The sequence below is a fragment of the Anabrus simplex genome, chromosome 1, assembly GCF_040414725.1.
Source record: "Anabrus simplex isolate iqAnaSimp1 chromosome 1, ASM4041472v1, whole genome shotgun sequence".
NCBI classification, from domain to species: Eukaryota; Metazoa; Arthropoda; class Insecta; order Orthoptera; family Tettigoniidae; genus Anabrus; species Anabrus simplex.
In genome coordinates, this window is record NC_090265.1 from 1,477,233,908 (window position 1) to 1,477,255,925 (window position 22,018).

At 38.6% G+C, this 22,018-nt stretch overlaps 1 protein-coding gene across 2 annotated transcripts in view; it reads left to right on the top strand.

Annotated features, from left to right (window-relative positions):
* The window catches only part of Ho (Heme oxygenase), a 50,380-nt gene extending 29,213 nt beyond the window's left edge, over positions 1-21,167 (top strand). The window contains exon 3 of one of the 2 annotated variants that reach the window (XM_067153243.2): positions 19,989-21,167. In XM_067153243.2, the coding sequence (XP_067009344.2) occupies positions 19,989-20,626 (638 nt within the window). In that variant the 3' untranslated portion in view covers positions 20,627-21,167. The remainder of the gene's footprint in view (positions 1-19,988) is intronic. The other variant, XM_067153244.2, reaches the window with a different exon arrangement.
* Positions 21,168-22,018: the final 851 nt, after the last annotated feature.

Below are 22,018 nucleotides of genomic sequence, written 5' to 3' on the forward strand. Positions count from 1 at the left end.
CTCCTCAATTCTAATCACGTAGGCTGAGTGTACCTCAAACCAGCCCTCAGGTCCAGGTAAAAATCCCTGACGTGGCCGGGAATCAAACCCGGGGTCTCTGGGTGAGAGGCAGGCACGCTACCCCTACACCAGGGGGCCGGCTATTCTTACTTGTATAGAATAATTAAAACAGAGGCACTATAAATCTCAGATTTGTGAACATTTTATGCGTATGTGGCTATTCGCCATCTTTGGTCAGCTGACATGATGACTATTTTCTTCTTTTTTTTTTTTCTTTTTTTTTTTTTCTTTTTTTTTGCTAGTGGCTTTACGTCGCACTGACACAGATAGGTCTTATTGTGACGATGGGATAGGAGAGGCCTAGGAGTAGGAAGGAAGTGACCATGGCATTAATTAAGATACAGCCCCAGAATTTGCCTGGCGTGAAAATGGAAAACCACGGAAAACCATTGTCAGGGCTGCCGACAGTGAGGCTCGAACCCACTATCTCCCGGATGCAAGCACACAGCTGCGCGCCCCTAAGCGCACAGCCAACTCAGCCGGTGATTTTTTTTTGTGGGGGGAGGGGGGCATTGCCACAGACACACTTCTTCTTTACAATACATCACAACACGTTATGAAGATAAAGCGTACGCGTACAACAATTCACATCAAGAAGGAGGTATAAGGGGTATGGGTTGTGCAACGTAGTTCGACGTCAAATTTTTCCTTGTTTATCCTGACGGAAATTTCCTAAGAACTATTTCTGGTGACTTCCGAGAATTCCCATTTTTGTTTGTGGGGTAAACAGATCATGAGAAATGAGAAGATAATTCTGTCGAGCACATCAGTTACTGGAAGAAAATTGGCTTTTTTAAAATAGATTAAAAAGGCATCAAATAGGCAAATATACTCAAAATAGGCACTAACCCCTGAAATAGGCATTTATAGGCACAATAAAATCATCGAAATCTAGCTTAAAGGACTCCAAAGCAGATTTATATCTCAAAAGCCTACGTTTCTGAACACAGGAATAAAATAGGCAAATAGGCAAATTCCCATCTCTAATTATAACAGAGGTAAAGAGACTAAGAAGGAGGTGCAGGTTGGAAAGAAATAGAGTTAGAAATGGCTGTGGAAGCAAGGAGAAATTGAAGGAACTTACAAGGAAATTGAATCTAGCAAAGAAGTCAGCTAAGGATGACATGATGGTAAGCATAATTGACGGTCATACAAATTTCAGTGAAAAATGAAAGAGTATGTATAGGTACTTTAAGGCAGAAACAGGTTCCAAGAATGATATTCCAGGAATAATTAATGAACAAGGGTAGTGGGAATGCAAGTATCTTCAAAGGGCAGAAGTATTCAATGAGCAGTATGTAAAGATTGTTGATTACAAGGATAATGTCCAGTTAGAGGAGGTGACTAGCACGAAAGAAGTATTAAAATTTACCTATGACAACAATGACATTTAGTTACAAAAGTTGAAAACTAGAAAAGCAGCTGGAATTTAAAGATTTCAGGGGATACACTAAAGACAATAGGTTGGGATATAGTAGCATACCTGATGTACTTATTTGATTATTGTTTGCGTGAAGGAGCTATACCAAATGAATGGAGAGTTGCTATAGTAGTCCCTGTGTATAAAGGAAAGGGTGATAGACATAAAGCTGAAAATTACAGGCCAGTCAGTTTGACATGCATTACATGTAAGCTTTGGGAAGTCATTCTTTCTGATTATATTAGACATGTTTGCAAAATTAATAACTGGTTTGATAGAAGGCAGTTTGGGTTTAGGAAAGGTTATTCCACTGAAGCTCAACTCGTAGGATTCCAGCAAGATATAGCAGATATCCTGGATTCAGGAGGTCAAATGGACTGTATCACAATTGACCTGTCTGAAGCATCTGATAAGGTGGATCATGGGAGACTACTGGCAAAAATGAGTGCAGATAGACTAGACAAAAGAGTGACTGAATTGGTTGCTATATTTCTAGAAAATAGATGTCAGAGAATTAGAGTAGGCAAAGCTTTATTTGACCCTGTAATAATTAAGTGGGGAATTCCTCAAGGCAGTATTATTGGACCTTTATGTTTTCTTATATATATATAAATGATATGAGTAAACAAGTGGAATCAGAGGTAAGGCTTTTTGCGGATGATGTTATTCTGTGTAGAGTAATAAATAAGTTACAAGATTGTGAGCAACTGCAACATGACCTCGATAACGTTTTGAGATGGACAGCAGGCAGTGGTATGATGAGAAATGGGGTTAAAAGTCTGGTTATGAGTTTTACAAATAAGAAAAGTCCTCTTAGTTTTAAATACTGCATTGATGGGGTGAAAGTTCCTTTTGGGAATCATTGTAAGTATCTAGTGTTAATATAAGGAAAGATCTTCAATGGGGTAAACACATAAATGGAATTGTAAATAAAGGTTACAGATCTCTGCACATGGTTATGAGGGTGTTTAGGGGTTGTAGTAAGGATGTAAAGGAGAGGGCATATAAGTCTCTGGTAAGACCCCAACTAGAATATGGTTCCAGTGTATAGGACCCTCACCAGGATTACTTGATTCGAGAACTGGAAAAAATCCAAAGAAAAGCAGCTCGTTTTGTTTTGGATGATTTCCGACAAAAGAGTAGCATTACAAAAATGTTGCAAAGTTTGGGCTGGGAAGACTTGGGAGAAAGGAGACGAGCTGCTCGACTAAGTGGTATGATTTTACATGTAATAAATATCATTTTTGGTCCGTATTGATGATATTAGATTGAAATAATAACATTAAGTTATTTATTAGACCACCTAATCAATACAAAATCGTCTTGGATGATTTACATAAATTTGTTAACTAATAGTGGGACATGTTTCGCCTTCCCTGAAGGCATCATCAGCCACAGTCTTAACCTTAAATTAAAAATAAGTGTCTAAATAACATGTAGTGATGAAATGAATTTTAAAATCTTGAAGAGATTTGAAGTAAAATAACATTAAAAATAACAATGATGGTTTGAAAATACAATGTGATGAGATACAATAGTGGAAGTATTAACAAAATTAACATTAGAAGGCTGCTAAAATAAGTACAATGGATAAAACAACAGATTGTTATACAACAAGTAGTAAGATTGCATAAAAGTAAAGTTGATAGTCATGGCGGTTATAATTAGACGATGGCGAAAAAATCTTATATAATCAAAGTAAAGAGGAGAGAATAAAAGTCAAAGTTAGTCGAGAGATCCGAAGTTAATCATGATCTTGAAGATAAAAGAACGAAAGTCAGATGCATATGGTGAAGTTGTAGAACACGTTGAGGATATGAAGTTGGTGAATAGAAGTTGAAGAACAGTTTCAAATAGGATCACTATGGACCATCTCAAAATTTGAAGTGATGTTCAAATGTTGTAAATTGTGAGTTTGTAGATATTCTAGTTGAAAAAGCATATACAAGTGGAATCTGTAAATGGAAGCAAGAAACGTAGAGTTAATTGTGTGAAAAGATATTTGAAAAATATTGAAGTAGAATCGTATGCACTTACCATTTGACGGTGACAAAGATAGCTTGTAATATTATGAGTTAGAAGTATTTGCAACAGTAGACTTCTTGCTACGTGTGTGTTGACAAAACTTCAGTTATAACACACGTAGCAAGAAGTCTACTGTTGCAAATACTTCTAACTCATAATATTACAAGCTATCTTTGTCACCGTCAAATGGTAAGTGCATACGATTCTACTTCAATATTTTTCAAATATCTTTTCACACAATTAACTCTACGTTTCTTGCTTCCATTTACAGATTCCACTTGTATATGCTTTTTCAACTAGAATATCTACAAACTCACAATTTACAACATTTGAACATCACTTCAAATTTTGAGATGGTCCATAGTGATCCTATTTGAAACTGTTCTTCAACTTCTATTCACCAACTTCATATCCTCAACGTGTTCTACAACTTCACCATATGCATCTGACTTTCGTTCTTTTATCTTCAAGATCATGATTAACTTCGGATCTCTCGACTAACTTTGACTTTTATTCTCTCCTCTTTACTTTGATTATATAAGATTTTTTCGCCATCGTCTAATTATAACCGCCATGACTATCAACTTTACTTTTATGCAATCTTACTACTTGTTGTATAACAATCTGTTGTTTTATCCATTGTACTTATTTTAGCAGCCTTCTAATGTTAATTTTGTTAATACTTCCACTATTGTATCTCATCACATTGTATTTTCAAACCATCATTGTTATTTTTAATGTTATTTTACTTCAAATCTCTTCAAGATTTTAAAATTCATTTCATCACTACATGTTATTTAGACGCTTATTTTTAATTTAAGGTTAAGACTGTGGCTGATGATGCCTTCAGGGAAGGCGAAACATGTCCCACTATTAGTTAACAAATTTATGTAAATCATCCAAGACGATTTTGTATTGATTAGGTGGTCTAATAAATAACTTAATGTTATTATTTCAATCTAAGTGGTATGATCCGAGCTGTCAGAGGAGAAATGACGTGGAATGACATCAGTAGGCGAATAAGTTTGATTGGTGTCTTTAAGTTTGGAAAGATCACAATATGAAGATAAAGTTGGAATTCAAGAGGACAAATTGGGGCAAATATTCGTCTATGGGAAGGGGAGTTAGGGATTGGAATAACTTACCAATGGAGATGTTCAATAAATTTCCAATTTCTTTGCAATCATTCGAGAAAAGACTAGAAAAACATCAGATAGGGAATCTGCCACCTGGGCGACTGCCCTAAATGCAGATCAGTAGTGATTGATTGATTGGTTGATTGATTGAACTGGCATTTCCAGTTACTGCACACTCATATTTGCCCTCAGATAGGATTTTTGGACTCACTGAGAAAAGATCGCAAGAAGATGACGACCATAATAAGTCCTGATGAATATCATGAGGTGTTCAAAAGGTATGACACAGTAAAAGTGATTGGACCAACCTGGGAACCACTGAATTGAAAAGAACAAGCACAGTTTTATCTGAAATCTGCTGGTTAACTTCATTTCAAGGTTTCACAGTGAAAAAGAATTGTACTCAGGCGCACGAAAAGAGTCAATGTTGTAGTTAAAGGTGAGGCAGGTTAGTATTTGGACAAAGGTATTGAGCGCAAGATCACAAAGGCAGGACAGGCAAGTCTAATGTTAATGAATCCTTTACCTATTGACATTGGCGTGAATGTAAATCCACAGAAACTTAAAGATGTTGACAAATTACTAGGTAAGCACTTCGGAAAAGATACGAAATTAAATGTATCTCTTAAGTGGTATGTGTAGTGAAAATGAACAAGCTGTTAATGATTATGAATGTAATCGTTTTGAAGACCCATGTAATGAACTAGAAGTTATTTGCCCAGAAATACAGTGAAGCAAAAACTGAAATGAATGTCAAAATTTTTAACAAAGTATAAGAATACTTAATAATCTTATTTCTTTCATATTTTCATTATATTTCTCTTAAAACAGTTTACTTTCATGTCATCCTGCAACTTCTTTTTTCAAATATTGGGATAGTTTGTTTCAGAAGTGGACAGTTACATGGATGTTAGTATCAAAAATGGACAAAAACCAATCTTATTTTCAAAAACGAACCACGTCATATTTGAACGTGTTTTACACATCTTTAGAATGAATTTTTTTTAAATGTCGACTATGGTTTTATTGTCCACAGGGCTGGCAATATGGCACACAAAAATGTTCACACTCATAACGGGAGGTAAACATAGAGAAACAAAAATGTAGTTCTACTGAAAAATTATCAAAATGGCTTTTGTCCATGTTTGATACTAGGCACCTCAAATTATGGTACTATGATGATTGCCTTACAACCCTTAGGGACAAGGTCATTTGGGGTTGAAAATGTGAGAAAATTTTCTTCATATCTGAATGTAAATTCTGATAATGATCTATGTATCATTAAATAGAGATTCTTATGCCCAACATAATCATTGTGGTAGACTTAGGACGATTAGGGAAGAAGTTATATGGTTTACAAAATGTTGAAAAATTTTTTAATACAGGGTGGGAGGAATGTAATTAGGGAGTTGATAAATAATTATGACCAACATCATAACAAGCTGAAAGACATGAAGAAAGTATAGCAAAAGTTTCATGGTAAGGGAGAAATGAAGAGAAACTGTACGTAGCAGGTGGCAACATCACTTGCAATAGTTCGCTACAGTATGTAAGCCAGAAGCAATTAAATCAGCTGAGTGATGTGTCAGCAGGTGGAGCCAGATATGCTTTGAAAGAGGGGAAGAGATGGAGTTTTTCCGTGGTAGGTAGAGGTGTGAATGGGTTTCAAGCTACGAAATTATAGTGCAATGTAAAATTAATTTACAATTTAACAAGGTTATATTTTCTTTTCGAAAACAAAGAAATAACAAGCATGGCAGGTACAAAGTAGCAAGTCAAAAAGGGGTAGTTACAATATTTACAGAATTTGGGCTTCGCGCCCTGACTTCACAATGCTTGGGCAATCAGCTCAGTTTTACCCCAAACACAAGTTTTAACAGAGGGGCAGAAAACCCCATTCATACCTAGGAGCCCTTGCTCCAAATTACACAGAAAAGCCTCCACGAGGCATACAACACTTAATTTTCAAAATAGCCACTCGCTCTCAAAATTTAAGCCTCTCCCAGGCCACACCAAACTCCACCTTCAAGTTGTCCTCACTGGACATAGACACAGGGGTACAATACCCAACCTACTGAGGTCTATTAAATGAAAAGGGGCAATTACATGACCTCTAAAATAACAATTTGAGAGGAGGCAATCTGCACTCCTAATACACTTGTTTTTTAAAAAAACCTAATCTGGCTCTAGGCCACTAATGCAAGGGCTAATCCCATACTACCGAGGTGACTTTAGAAAAGAGCAATTTGTTTTACATTAACGAAGAATAGGTTGAGAAAATAAGTTCACCTCAAGACAATGTGAGTGGGAGCTCGAGAGGGTTAGCACTCTCTATCCCAATATGCAGCTTAAAAGAGAATAGAAGAAAAGATCGTTACATTTTAGGAAAAGGTTACATGGAGGAACGCTTCGCACCCGCCCCGAGAGTTAAACTGCTGAGCTAGCAAAGAAAGAATTTATTAATCGGCCATTACCTTATTGATGACCGCTGCCGAGGAAAGAGGCGCTTCCCGCCTCCTGCTATGTACTTTATACACTGAAAGATGGAACAGAAGTGGCCCGGAGACCCTAAAATCAGCAGTTTAAATCCTCTCGCGGAAGTTTCTAGGCGTTAGGGGAATGAAAACACCCGCCCACAAACTTTTTATTGGCTCGGGTACAGAAACATATCCAAGTTGGGGGAAAATACATCGGATTGGTCGGAAATTACTAAAAGAAATTCGGGATTGGATAAATCTAAAACAAGGGGGAAAAGAGGGGTATACAGCCAACTTAAACAATAACAGAAAGAAATTTAGCAAGAAACAAACATTTGAAATAAAAATTTCTCCAACAAAATAGTTCTTTGACTCCGCACTAGGGTGCACTATTGTTGATCTTCAGTAGTGTCCTCTAGAAGAGAAAGTTCACACTTCTTACTTCAAGCGAAACAAAAACACATCAAAAATGACACAGTTCAAAAACTCAAAATTTTCCACGTGGTGACATCTTCTGAGAAGGTAAAGAATTAATAGCGTAGATAAAGTTCAGACTTCCTCCAGCAGAGGAGTTTCAACTGGCGCACATTTTAAATTAGCGGAGTGGAGGTGTACCTCCCGGTACAGACCTCCCCCCCCCAAAAGTTCCTCCCGGGGTGACACATGAAATTGTTTGAAAACAAGGTCCAAGTTTTGATGTAGATATGGAGATTAATTGCCCAAAAAAAAAAAAAAATTATAAGATTTTCTTAATTTGGTTTGATTTAGTTTCAAAATTTTGTTGTTGCAGATGAAGTAAAGTTTTTAAGTTTGTAGAAGTAGAATTCCGAAGATAGACTTTTAATACTTAAAAGTGATGAAAAATTTTGCAATGTCCACCAAATATTGCTGTTGAATTCCCAAGTGTAGTCATTGCTTATCGTAACTGTCCATGTAGTTGAGGTTGATGAAGTTGGATGGCCAGACCGGCCGTTGCAGCTTGCGTCCAAAGGAGGCCGCTCGGACCCCTCAAGTACCCTGAGATACCGCTCGCCCGCACTATGAGGGGAGCAGAGGTGTTGAAACACGCCGCGCCCGCGGTGAACCTATACAGGCTGCGGGCAAGTAGCAGGTCGTGCGCCGCACATCAGCCTTGGCCGGGAGGAGAGCTCCGGCTCGCCGTGCACATGTCGTCCTCGCTGGGGCCAAGGGGGCCCGTCCTCGAACCCAGCCGCGGCACAGCGCCTCGCGGCTGCGGGGGCACTGAAACATTAAAGCTAGGCGGCAGAATTGTGTTGGACCATCATGTTTCTTTTGAGGGCACAGGCATGTAGAGAGATTGAGGGGCCAGCGGCGTGCAGATATCCATGGCATTTCATCGAAGCCAGCCACTGTGTGTAGTGGAGCAGGAGACGGGAGCGTGGTAATGGCCGTGGCAAGGACAGGATGGCAGTTTAACAAATCGGGGGAGGTTTTACAGAAATGCTTACATATAAAATAAAATAGAAGGAGCAGAATGCCTTAAGAGTGGAACTCAAAAAAAAAAAAAAATATATATATATATAACCTTCATATTCCTATCAAATTATATGAAGCAAGTTGACACAAAATTTACACCGGTTTCACCTGGGACAGGTGAACCCTAAATATCCTCTCGGTGGCTGGATTGCTTACTAACAATGTAACCGGCGTAAGAAAATCGAGAATGATGCATGGCCCATGAAATCTGGGGGCAAGCTTGCCCGCGGGAACAAAATTCTTGACCATCACCTGGTCACCTACCTTCAAAGTGGTGGGTCTCCGTCCACGATCATACTTTTCTCTAACCTTTTCATGAGATACCTTAAGATTGGCTTTAGCCTTCTTCCAAAGATCTTTAATATTATCCGGATCTATTGTCTCGGGTAGAATGTCACTCAGAGACCAAAGGTTAGAGAGCGGCGTGTTGGGAACAAACTTGAACATCAAGGAAGCTGGAGTGAACTTATGAGATTCATGAACCGCCGAATTCAAAGCAAAAGCTAACCAATGCAGGGACGTGTCCCACCTGGAATGATCTTCATGATGATAGGCAATAAGTGCGGACCTGAGATTACGATTAACCCGTTCAGCCAGAGATGGTTGAGGGTAATAAGCAGAAGTAGTTACATGAGAGATGGATAAGTCAAAACAGAATTTACGAAATAAGTTAGATGTAAAAGCCTTAGCATTATCAGATACAATATATTGGCACGGACCAAAAGAAGCAAAAATAGAATTTAAGCAAGTAATGGTAGACTGAGCGGTAGCCAGCTTAGTCGGAAATAACCAAGAAAATCTGGTAAAACCATCTACACACACAAGGATGAACTTGTTGGCATTACCCTTTGACTGGGGGAATGGTCCTACATAATCAATATACAGGCGTTCCATGGGGCGCGACGCTTGCTGAGAAGACAAGAGGCCTACCTTGGTGGACATGGTCGGTTTACTAAGCAAACAGGATTTACAAGCCTTTACTAGTTCACGGATTTCACCGTCCATACCTTTCCAGATGAACATTTCACGAATCTTTTCACGAGTTTTAAAGATTCCAAGATGCCCTCCTAATGGGGTCTCATGATAATACTTGAAGATCATAGGTACAAGAACCGCTGGAACAACAACTTTCATCATCTTGTCATGCCTCGAAGGGCAACATAAAACACCATTCCTCAGAACATAAGGGACAACATGTTCCCCAGAAGAAAGGGTTTCCATTATCGGAGCCAGCGTCGGATCTTCACGTTGGTATTTCTCGATATCCCTAAAGAGCATGGGAGCATCTGTTAGGATGGCATTAACCTTAGATAGTATGGACTCGGAAGGTGATGAATTGTCGACCGGTTCGTGGGTCTCGACGTCGTTAGAAAACATACGGCTGAGTCCATCAGCAACAACATTTTCGGTACCTCTGATATGTCTAACATCAAACTGGAAGGCAGAAATACGGATGGCCCAGCGGGCTATACGACCAGTACGACGCGGCCTACCTAAGACCCAGCTTAAGGCTTGATTATCTGTCTCCAGGTCGAATTTGACATGTTCCAGATAGAGACGGAACTTCTCTAAGCAAATAAGACTGCCAAACCTTCGAGCTCATAGATGGAATACTTGGCTTCTTGAGCCGACAATGTCCTAGACGCATAGGCGATGGGGCGCCTCCCTAGTTCAGTCTCTTGAAGAAGGACTGCAGCTACCGCCGACGACGACGCGTCGGTTTGGACAATGAATTTCTTCGAGAAATCAGGCATAGCAAGTACAGGGGCATTACAAAGAGCTAATTTAAGGTCTTCAAAAGCGGCTTGTTGAGAAGGTCCCCACTCGAATTTGATGCCTTTCCTACGAAGAAGGTTTAAGGGCGCCGCTCTATTAGCGAAGTTAGGAATAAACTTCCTGAAGAAATTCACCATACCAATGAACCTGGCGATACCTTTAATGTCCTTGGGAGGTTTAAAATCACGGATGGCCTGTGTTCTAGAATGATCGACTGCTACACCATCCGGTGACACAATATGCCCTAGGAAAGACATAGAGGGCTTAGCAAAGGCAACCTTGGACAACTTAACAGTTAACCCAGCCTTACGAAGGCGATCGAGAACTTCTCGCAGATGATCTAGATGTTCTTCAAAAGTCTCTGAAAATACGACGACATCGTCCAAGTAGTGATATAAGTACTCAAATTTGATGTCGGAGAAGACCCTATCTAGTAGCCTAGTGAGTACAGCTGCTCCCGTGGGGAGCCCGAAAGGCACGCGGTTGTATTCGTATAAATTCCAGTCCGTGGCAAACGCTGTAAGATGTTTAGATTCTTCGGCAAGGGGAATTTGATTATAGGCCTGATTCAAGTCCAAGATAGTAAAGAACTTGGCCTTACGAAACCATGAAAAACAAGAATGAAGGTCGGGAAGGGGCACAGATTGTAACACCACCTTCCGATTGAGAGCCCTATAATCAATGACAGGCCTGAAGCCCCCTTGGGGTTTCGGGACTAAAAAAATAGGCGAAGAATACGCTGACTTAGAGGGCCTAATAATACCGTCCTTCAACATCTGATCGATTATTTCTTTTAGAGCCTTCATTTTAGGTGGAGATAGCCTATAAGGTGGAAAACGGACAGGAATCGAATCCGTGACCTCAATTTTGTATTCGATCAGGTCAGTAACACCAAGAGTATCAGAGAACACCTCGGGAAACGACTGACACAATTTGCGAATACTATCAGCCTGCTCCTCAGGTAGATGCCTAAGGTCTAACAACATCTCATCCTGGGTAGGCGAAATAGAAGAACATGATGCAGAATTACACTTTAATAGAGGGATATTACAATTAGAGGCAAATTTGAAAGTGCAAGACCTACTCTGAAGATCGAGCACAAGACCAGTGTGAGAAATAAAGTCCGCTCCCAATATAATGGGGCAAGACAAGTGCTTGGCCACAAACAATTTTCAAACAACTTTCCATTTGAATTGAAAAATACGAATTTTGACATATAAGGAACCGAGAATTTCTAATGGAGAGGAATTAGCCGAAACGTATTGGATCGCCGACAAACAATAGTTAGGAAGCTTACAAACAGATTTCAATTTTGAATACCAATCAGCCGAAATAATAGAACAAACACTACCTGAATCTAAGAGAGCTGTTATAGGCTCGTTATTTAACTCAATTTTGAGAAAGGGGACCGGTGCGGGGGAATCCGCCGCAATCCTAAGACACTCTTTGGGACCTTCAAAAGATGAATTTGAAAATTGCTCGTTCCCTGAAGTTACAACCTGTTTACCCGGGGCTGAGTCTCGGGAAGGTGGATTAGACGACTCAGCCGAAGCCACTAGTCACTTTTTATTATTGGCATAGTTGGAATTTGCGCCAGAAGTTGAGCAGGAGGGGGTGCCATTCGAATTGGGACAATTCTTGGCGATATGTGAGAAAGCCCCACATTTAAAACAGCCTTGTGATGACCCGGCTCCATTCCTTGTCCCACTTGACTTGATCAGTGGACACTTGTTGCGCAGATGGTCAGGCGACCCGCAAGCATAACATTTACGGGGATTGACTGGTCGGCGAGGTGGAGGCCGAGTATTACTAAAGGAAGGTGACACGCAAAGAATCGGCGTATCTAACTCCTTCCGCTGAGACGGCCAATGCTTCAAGTTCAGAGAAAGTTTGCGGGCACGCCGCGAAACACAAATATGACCTGTAGGGTGGTGAAATCCCTTCCACAATAGCTTGTACAATCTGATCCTCAGGGAAATGAAGAGCAAACACCCTAGTATAAAACTTAATGTCCTGTATGAAATCAGCCAAGTTTTCATCCAAGCGTTGTACACGGTAATAGTACTTCTGAATAAGGGAGGACCTGGCCCTAGCCGGGATGAAGTTAGCTAGCAAATGGGCATGGAAATCCTCAATAGATGATTGCTCGGCAATGGCTCTTACGATTTTATCTGAGAGAATACCAATAGCATACGGATAGATAATTTGCAAAATTTGACATGGAGAAAGAGAAAACACAAGGGCATGATCCTGAAATTCAACTAGAAATCTTAAAAAAGAAATTACATCACTGGTGGTATTAACGGAAAACTTAGAGATACCTCTGAGCAACATTGCCAATGGATGAGGCAAGCTGCTAAACCCGGGTGACATAGTAGGTAAAGGTTTCAATGGCAAAGAAGTTAATTCAGAACGGATGTTACTCAATGATGCACGACGTTCAGATTCGTTGTCCAATGGGGCAGGGATAGTTTGAGCAGCAACGGTTATCCTATTAACTTCTCCCTTGGGAGGCGCTTCCTCACTACCTGCATTCACTGTGGTGGGTAGATCGCTTTTGGGAGGAACCTCCCCTGTTAACAATTGAGTGACCTTGCTAGATAATTCAGACATATTTTCAAGCAGCGTACTAGCTTCCTTCTTCTGAACGTCATTCAACTTTAGAGACAACAGATCGTTAACCCTATTCGAAAAATGATATAGCCTAGCTTGCACACGCTTAATTTGATTAGGAGAAGGATCATTTTCATCAAAAAAACTAACTACAGAAGCTAGCCCAGTAATATTCTCCGTGATCGTGGAAAGAGAGTCGTCAATTTCTTTCTCTCCCAAATTGGGGATGGAAATGGGCAAATCTAGGGACTCTCTAAGCTTGTTTGTGTCTACTGCAACAAACAATGTTTAGCCGTCAAAAGGGGCTAAATTGAGACCCATTCAACCACGCTCTGCTACCACTTGTTACGGAGTTTTTCCGTGGTAGGTAGAGGTGAAAGAAGGTGCGGGTGTGAATAGGTCTCCAACTACGAAAGCAAAATTAATTTAAAATTTAACAAGGTTATATTTTCTTTTCGAAAACAAAGAAATAACAAGCATGGCAGGTACAAAGTAGCAAGTCAAAAAGGGGTAGTTACAATATTTACAGAATTTGGGCTTCGCGCCCTGACTTCACAATGCTTGGGCAATCAGCTCAGTTTTACCCCAAACACAAGTTTTAACAGAGGGGCAGAAAACCCCATTCATACCTAGGAGCCCTTGCTCCAAATTACACAGAAAAGCCTCCACGAGGCATACAACACTTAATTTTCAAAATAGCCACTCGCTCTCAAAATTTAAGCCTCTCCCAGGCCACACCAAACTCCACCTTCAAGTTGTCCTCACTGGACATAGACACAGGGGTACAATACCCAACCTACTGAGGTCTATTAAATGAAAAGGGGCAATTACATGACCTCTAAAATAACAATTTGAGAGGAGGCAATCTGCACTCCTAATACACTTGTTTTTTAAAAAAACCTAATCTGGCTCTAGGCCACTAATGCAAGGGCTAATCCCATACTACCGAGGTGACTTTAGAAAAGAGCAATTTGTTTTACATTAACGAAGAATAGGTTGAGAAAAAAAGTTCACCTCAAGACAATGTGAGTGGGAGCTCGAGAGGGTTAGCACTCTCTATCCCAATATGCAGCTTAAAAGAGAATAGAAGAAAAGATCGTTACATTTTAGGAAAAGGTTACATGGAGGAACGCTTCGCACCCGCCCCGAGAGTTAAACTGCTGAGCTAGCAAAGAAAGAATTTATTAATCGGCCATTACCTTATTGATGACCGCTGCCGAGGAAAGAGGCGCTTCCCGCCTCCTGCTATGTACTTTATACACTGAAAGATGGAACAGAAGTGGCCCGGAGACCCTAAAATCAGCAGTTTAAATCCTCTCGCGGAAGTTTCTAGGCGTTAGGGGAATGAAAACACCCGCCCACAAACTTTTTATTGGCTCGGGTACAGAAACATATCCAAGTTGGGGGAAAATACATCGGATTGGTCGGAAATTACTAAAAGAAATTCGGGATTGGATAAATCTAAAACAAGGGGGAAAAGAGGGGTATACAGCCAACTTAAACAATAACAGAAAGAAATTTAGCAAGAAACAAACATTTGAAATAAAAATTTCTCCAACAAAATAGTTCTTTGACTCCGCACTAGGGTGCACTATTGTTGATCTTCAGTAGTGTCCTCTAGAAGAGAAAGTTCACACTTCTTACTTCAAGCGAAACAAAAACACATCAAAAATGACACAGTTCAAAAACTCAAAATTTTCCACGTGGTGACATCTTCTGAGAAGGTAAAGAATTAATAGCGTAGATAAAGTTCAGACTTCCTCCAGCAGAGGAGTTTCAACTGGCGCACATTTTAAATTAGCGGAGTGGAGGTGTACCTCCCGGTACAGTTTGTTTCAGAAGTGGACAGTTACATGGATGTTAGTATCAAAAATGGACAAAAACCAATCTTATTTTTAAAAATGAACCACATCATATTTGAACGTGTTTTACACATCTTTAGAATGAATTTTTTTTTAAATGTCGACTATGGTTTTATTGTCCACAGGGCTGGCAATATGGCACACAAAAATGTTCACACTCATAACGGGAGGTAAACATAGAGAAACAAGAATGTAGTTCTACTGAAAAATTATCAAAATGGCTTTTGTCCATATTTGATACTAGGCACCTCAAATTATGGTACTATGATGATTGCCTTACAACCCTTAGGGACAAGGTCATTTGGGGTTGAAAATGTGAGAAAATTTTCTTCATATCTGAATGTAAATTCTGATAATGATCTATGTATCATTAAATAGAGATTCTTATGCCCAACATAATCATTGTGGTAGACTTAGGACGATTAGGGAAGAAGTTATATGGTTTACAAAATGTTGAAAAATTTTTTAATACAGGGTGGGAGGAATGTAATTAGGGAGTTGATAAATAATTATGACCAACATCATAACAAGCTGAAAGACATGAAGAAAGTATAGCAAAAGTTTCATGGTAAGGGAGAAATGAAGAGAAACTGTACGTAGCAGGTGGCAACATCACTTGCAATAGTTCGCTACAGTATGTAAGCCAGAAGCAATTAAATCAGCTGAGTGATGTGTCAGCAGGTGGAGCCAGATATGCTTTGAAAGAGGGGAAGAGATGTGTCAAACATTTTGTGTGTGTAAACATAGAACATAAACATAAATGCATCAGAGAAGCATGCATAAAACTGCACATTATTGACCGAACTTACCATACAGAATCTCACAAGGGAACCCCACATCTTACCTCCTTACGATTTTGACGAAACTTAGTAATAATAACTTTTATTATAATTTGGGTCCACCTTATTCAATACATAAAAGTTGTTGTGTAGATGTAATTACAATGTATATTTCAATCAGTACTAGTTTCAACCCCCCACTGCATCATCAACTGATAGAAGTTTGTAGAAAAATTGACAATCATATAAGTTTATCAACGTCAAATTGATCATAATTTATAACCATATTAACAACGTAAAACTGTGTTAAAAATAGACTGTCTCTAAGTTCATATTTTCTACAAGTCCAAGACTTGCGAGTCTTATGCCATAAACTGATAAAAACATATGCAAACTGGTATGCTCACTTATGACATAAAGTGGATTTAAGAGAACAACAAATTTAAAAGAGAATAGCCACACTGCTTCGAATCTTCAAAGAAAATTTCGTCTGTTCATGAGAAGACTTCTCTAATAATGATGGATTGAATTTAAGACGACGTTACTGTTGGTTTATTGTAAGTGGTACTCTCGTTCTTCACCAGATAGCTCACTGTTCGCTAGCCTTCCAAGTAGGACATGATGATGACACCATCTTAGCTCCAACACTAAGATGTTTCTGTTCAGTCATAGGCATGTGCGTTGCAAAATAAATAGCAAGGTCATCAGATGAATTAAAGGAATGTGGTAGAAAATGAAATAAAGTGCAACAAAAGACAGAGAATAGAGCTGAAGATGGAAAGAAAAGTGTGTAGCAGAAAAACGAGAAAAGGTGAATGCAAGGTGGGCAGGAGGGGACAAGAGGGATGTACACAATGAGGTTGAAGACATGAGGGTGAAAATATGTTGGAATAATACAGTAATAGGTGTACACATGTTATGAAAGTATGACACAAAGCCTAGAGTGAACCATCTAGTGATGAGGAGAGTACTATTTTGGAAAACACCGGAATTAAATAACAGTAGTTAAAGGACAGGTAAGAGAACTAAATACTTAAATTTTTAATAGATGGTAACCACGTATTACTTAATTGATAGCCAGTGTCCCTGTTGAAGTTATTATGATTTGCACGTGTTTCCACAGCTTCCCATTTAACCCTAGACCTAGGTCGGAGCTCAAACATCTTGGATCACAACATCATGGCCCGACGATAGGGCATGCTCGGCTTGTCTGGCTGGTTGAGACGGATATATATTGGTGTTTCTTGATGTGAGTATCAATGGACCGACACTTCGCCACCTACAAAAGCATAATAAATAAAATACCGGTAAATAAATGTTTGGCCCATGTATACCTTGCTGCAAGTACAGGGAATTTTGAACACCCCAAGGGTGTAAAAATGGAGATGATTTGTCCTTGCTTTTGCCTAAACTGTGAGCAGATTTTGCGACTGTGCCAAACAGTGTTTTTATATTGTGCTTGCAGAAGACCTTGGCAATTTGGTCAGTGGTATTGTAGATAAAGGGAAGGGAGGCAGTTCCCTTCATTTCATTCTGTGAGTTATGCTTAGTCGTCCCTCTGGGATGCAGGGCTCTATAAATCTGTACAGTATATCATTGTAACCATTATCCATGAACATGTCTGAATGTGTCCATCTCCTCCTGCATAGTTGATGGCTCATAAATTCATTTTGTCCTCATGGTTAGAGTTGTGGAAATGCCCTGTTTTTATGCTGGATGGTGGTAAGAATCTGCATGGAGATAACATTTGTGTTGTGGGTAGGCTTACGGTAGATGGTGTTCCCTAAGGAGCCATCCAGTTTCTTTCTTATTAAAACATCCAAAAAAGGAAGGCATCTGTGCAACTCTATTTTATTTATTCTCTTCAACAACATTTGACTTTGATTTGTCTGATGAACTTGCTGTTTATTTCACAATGCAGATACCTACAATTAAACAGAAACATGTTAATAGGAGCTAGGATGGCATCATCCATCCTACTGAGAAGGGTAGCAAATAGTGACCCATCTGGTGACGAACAAGAGTACCACTTACAATAACCCAACAGTAAAGTATTCTTAAATTCACACAGTCTTAGAGAAGTCTTCCTCATGAACAGATGAAGACACGGAGCAGAGTTCTCTGCGAAACATAAAGTATTTCACCTTTTTTTCTTGACATGGTAAAAGCCCAAGAGCTGTTATCATGTCTATAATCATGGGGCGTGAAAGCATCAATCTAAATATCCATGAAGTAGTTTGTTCCAGAGCTCTTTCTGTCTTAAGTTATCAAACTCCTCCCTGTGGTTAGGCAACTTGTAGGTGCCTTTTGGTAAAATGTAAGACAGAAATTACCTTTAAACACTATCTCAGCTCAGTTCCTATCAAAACATGCATCTTATTTGAACAAAATAATAATCTATATAAATTACCTGTAAAATGGAAATGTAATGTGTTACTTCATAGTAACAAAATCTTCACGACAGAATTTTCATCATCAGATTACACACTCTTGTTTATAATCACCTGTGTAGAAAACTGTGATAAAAATGCTTTCATGGTGTGTTTCTAGCGAGATGATAAATTTTGCATTGAACATTGTATTCTTCAGATACATTACTGTGAAGTGCCCTCATCTCATTAAATTTCTATTTTAAAAGTAATTGAACAGCTATTAAATAGGCGAAGGACACACAGACAGCTGATAAGTGTTCGTACTGAGGGAAAGGAATGAGAGTAACGTCTACTGGCTCAAAGCAGCAATGGTATCTTAGTAAACACGTGCCTCCCTCACTCTCACAGGCATAAACAGTAAGGAGCCTGTTGTCAAACAACATCCTTCACAAATGCTTCAGATAAGTGCTTTCAATAACATGGATTTTTGGGTGATCCATTCACTGTATGCTGAAATAACTCAAGACTTTTTTCTTTGTTATGCTCTAAAACATAGAGTATACACCAAGCCTGTTGGAAGTATGCATAACATGCTGGTCAAAGATTTTACCTAAACATATTTTTCCCCCTAAACCATGCAGCTTTCCCTATACTCTTTTCATAACTTTTGGCTTGTTCCAACCTACAGAACCCCTTCTACCCCATGTAATTAGCCGTTTGTATCACTTGGGACCCACCAGATAAGTTAGTTTGCAATAATTAATATCCATAACACAACAGCCATAAAAATAATATCAATTCTCATGTATTTATTTTGTTTATTTGCGATGGTGTTCATGTCTTACTGTAGTTATAATTTGCCACTCGTAAATAAAATTATACTTTCTGGTATAAAAAATACATGCTTACCATAGTGTACATGCTCTCCCTCAACAGTTAAAGCAAATGAAGGCAGTATAGGTGAAGTTTTGCAAAGCAGCTGCGTGTGTTTTGTGTGCTTTATATCCATGCCCTTGTCTTATAGTTTAAGCACTGAAATACCAATTTTTGTTGTTCTGGATGGATCAAAATTCTATAAAGGTGGGCTATTTATGTTAATGAATGCTGTTTGATCCCATTGATGACCTCAAATTTTTCTTTATTAGGTTCATTAAACTAAAACCTCTCTCACAAGACACGCCTGATGCAAATAATATCTTTGCTCATAAGCCTGTTTATCTTCATCCCCTTGCCAAGCATTTTGAATTTATACATTCATATTTATACTTTTTCAAAGTCCATGGTAAGACCCACAAGTTGGTTTTTAAAATGCTGCGCCAGTGTTTTGATCTCTTTTTCTCCAAAATTCTCTAGTCGCTTCCTTTCTGGGTTTCAGTAGTATGTTCTCTCTGCAGTAGTACACGTTCTCTCTTGAGAAACTTTCCTCTAGCTGTTTCTTGCTCCATGTTACACCAAAGCCTCTTTGTTAGAGGTGTATTAGGTATGTTTAAAAAACATTTTTTTTAGTTTCTCTACTTGTTAAAACAAACCACCAATAATGCTTTCTATTACTTCTCAAGATATTTATTATGCTACTCATTCAAGCTGGACACCCTTTGACATTAAGTTCAATCAAAAACTATGAATTTTATCCGGTCACAAATGTATAATAATTTGTTTTTAAACCTTCCATCCACATAAAGATCAGATATACTGGCAGGTAAAAATTAGGAAAATACCTATGTCAGAAAAGCCTAGTCACCAGACTTGTATTTCCAGTCACCATGACCTGGTGCCTGAGATTTTTTGAGCCCTATTTATGACTAAGTTATGTCCCTACCTTTGTTGAGTAAAAAAAAAAAAACTTCTTAGGTGTGCTATCTTTTTAGCTTTGAAGCTATAAATTTGGTAGAACTTCCTGTTTGTTAATAATGTGTGTGAAGATTTCTCGAGAAAGAAAATAATACAACAATTTCTGATTTTATTTTACAGCTCTTTCAGATAATTCTGTATGGGCTGAGGGCTTGCTGATCTTCTATGAGATTTTTCGTTACCTTGAAGAAGCCATGGATCGCCTGAAAGATAAACATGTTGGTGAACTTGACATTGAGGGAATGAGGAGAACTAAGGCATTTGAACAAGATCTGAACTTTTACCTAGGAAATGATTGGCAAAAGAACTACACACCTAGAGAGAGTGTTGCCAAGTATCTTCTGTATCTCAGTAAACTTGAAACATCTGATCCAGATATGCTGATGGCTTATATTTATCATCTCTACATGGGACTTCTGTCAGGAGGGCAGATTCTAGCTAGAAAAAGAGCTATATATAAGAAATTATTACCATTTTCCAAACAAGCAGAAGGTGGATATGCTGTTACAAGTTTTGGAGATTATCCTATTAGTAAAATAAAAAGAAATCTGGTTAAGGCTATGAATGATGTTGCTCAGAACTTAGATGAAGACACAAAAAATAAACTTATTGAAGAAAGTAAGACTGTATTTGTCATGAACAACGAAATAATTCGCACTGTTGAAGGAGCTAATAAAGTGTTTCTTAAAAAAATGGCTGTTGCTGTTGCTGCTGTAGCAGTGATTGCAGCAGCTTATGCCATTTGGAAACATCGGTAGGATTAAATGACAATCACTACTACTCTTTCTTTAATCTCACTATGTTGTATGTATGTATGTATGTATGTATGTATGTATGTATGTATGTATGTATGTATATGGTAACATTTGGAGTAATCCTCTGTTAATTGTTGTATTATGTGTAATCTATATTAAGTATAGGTATGTTTATAAGTACATCACTCAGTGAATGTTTTGCTTCTTTTATGTAGCTGATTGTTGGAAAGATGATTATGATGTAAATGAAGTCAATTGCCATATAATGTGTTTATTTAACACCATTCTCAGGTGTATGAGTAATTTTAATAAATATCCCGATTTTGATATTCCGTCAAGTTCCAATATGGAACTGGAATTTGGAAATATACATATTAGTGTTTACTTCCCCCTATGTGTAATATTTTAATCCATTTCCTCTCTCAACAGCCAGTTACCTCATTGATGCAAATCGTGACAACTGCACGTAAAGTTTGTTCTGGATAAAGAAGAAACGGGAAAGGTTTTTTTCCTCTTATTTTAATTTCAGTAATGTGGATTACGTACCATTGCCTGGAGAATTAAAAATTTTGCCAGCCATATCCTATACCTTAACATCGGTTGGAACCTCAATCCCTGACTACTACTACTACTACTTGAGGTAGTAACCGAGTGGTGTCATTGCTGGCTTCTTTCTATGTTTCAAATCCCAACCATTGTTCATGTGATTTTTGGAACAGAAAGCCACATCCATGGTTTGTATTCTGCATATAACTGTGGCATTACATTCACATGTGTTCATACTACAGAAGTAAACCACTGCTTGTTATATTATGTTTACTACAGTAGAAAAACAGAATTCAAAGAAAATCAAAAAAGGACTCATATTTTAATGTTTGGTTTTGAACAAAGGGAATTAATATTTCACTTTTGGGCTTGGTGTCTATACTTTGCTCAGTCACAATATTAGCATTGACCAGTGAATTTTATGTATTTCCATGAACATACAATTACATCAATTCGAAATGTCTAGCTGTACCCGGTCACACGTTCCTGTGACTTGTGGTTAAATGTATAAGATGTTTGATTTCACAATGCTTGTGGGTATACAATATTTTTTTTGTTTTTCCATTGTGTGGCTATAGAGATTGTCTGGTTTGCTGACTCTAGAACGCAACATATAATTGTCCATGTGAAAAGCATTTGTGTCTAGATCTAAACCACACAATTCTAAAGATTGGCCCTGTGCTTTGTTGATGATGATTTCAAACACCAATCGAATTGGGAATTGCAATCTCGTAAATTAAAATGGCATATCCGTTGGAATCATGGGAATGCGAGGAATGAGGACATCTTCACCTTTGAAAGGTCCTGTCAACATTGTTGCTTCTTTTTACTGCAAGCCGCATGCCACTG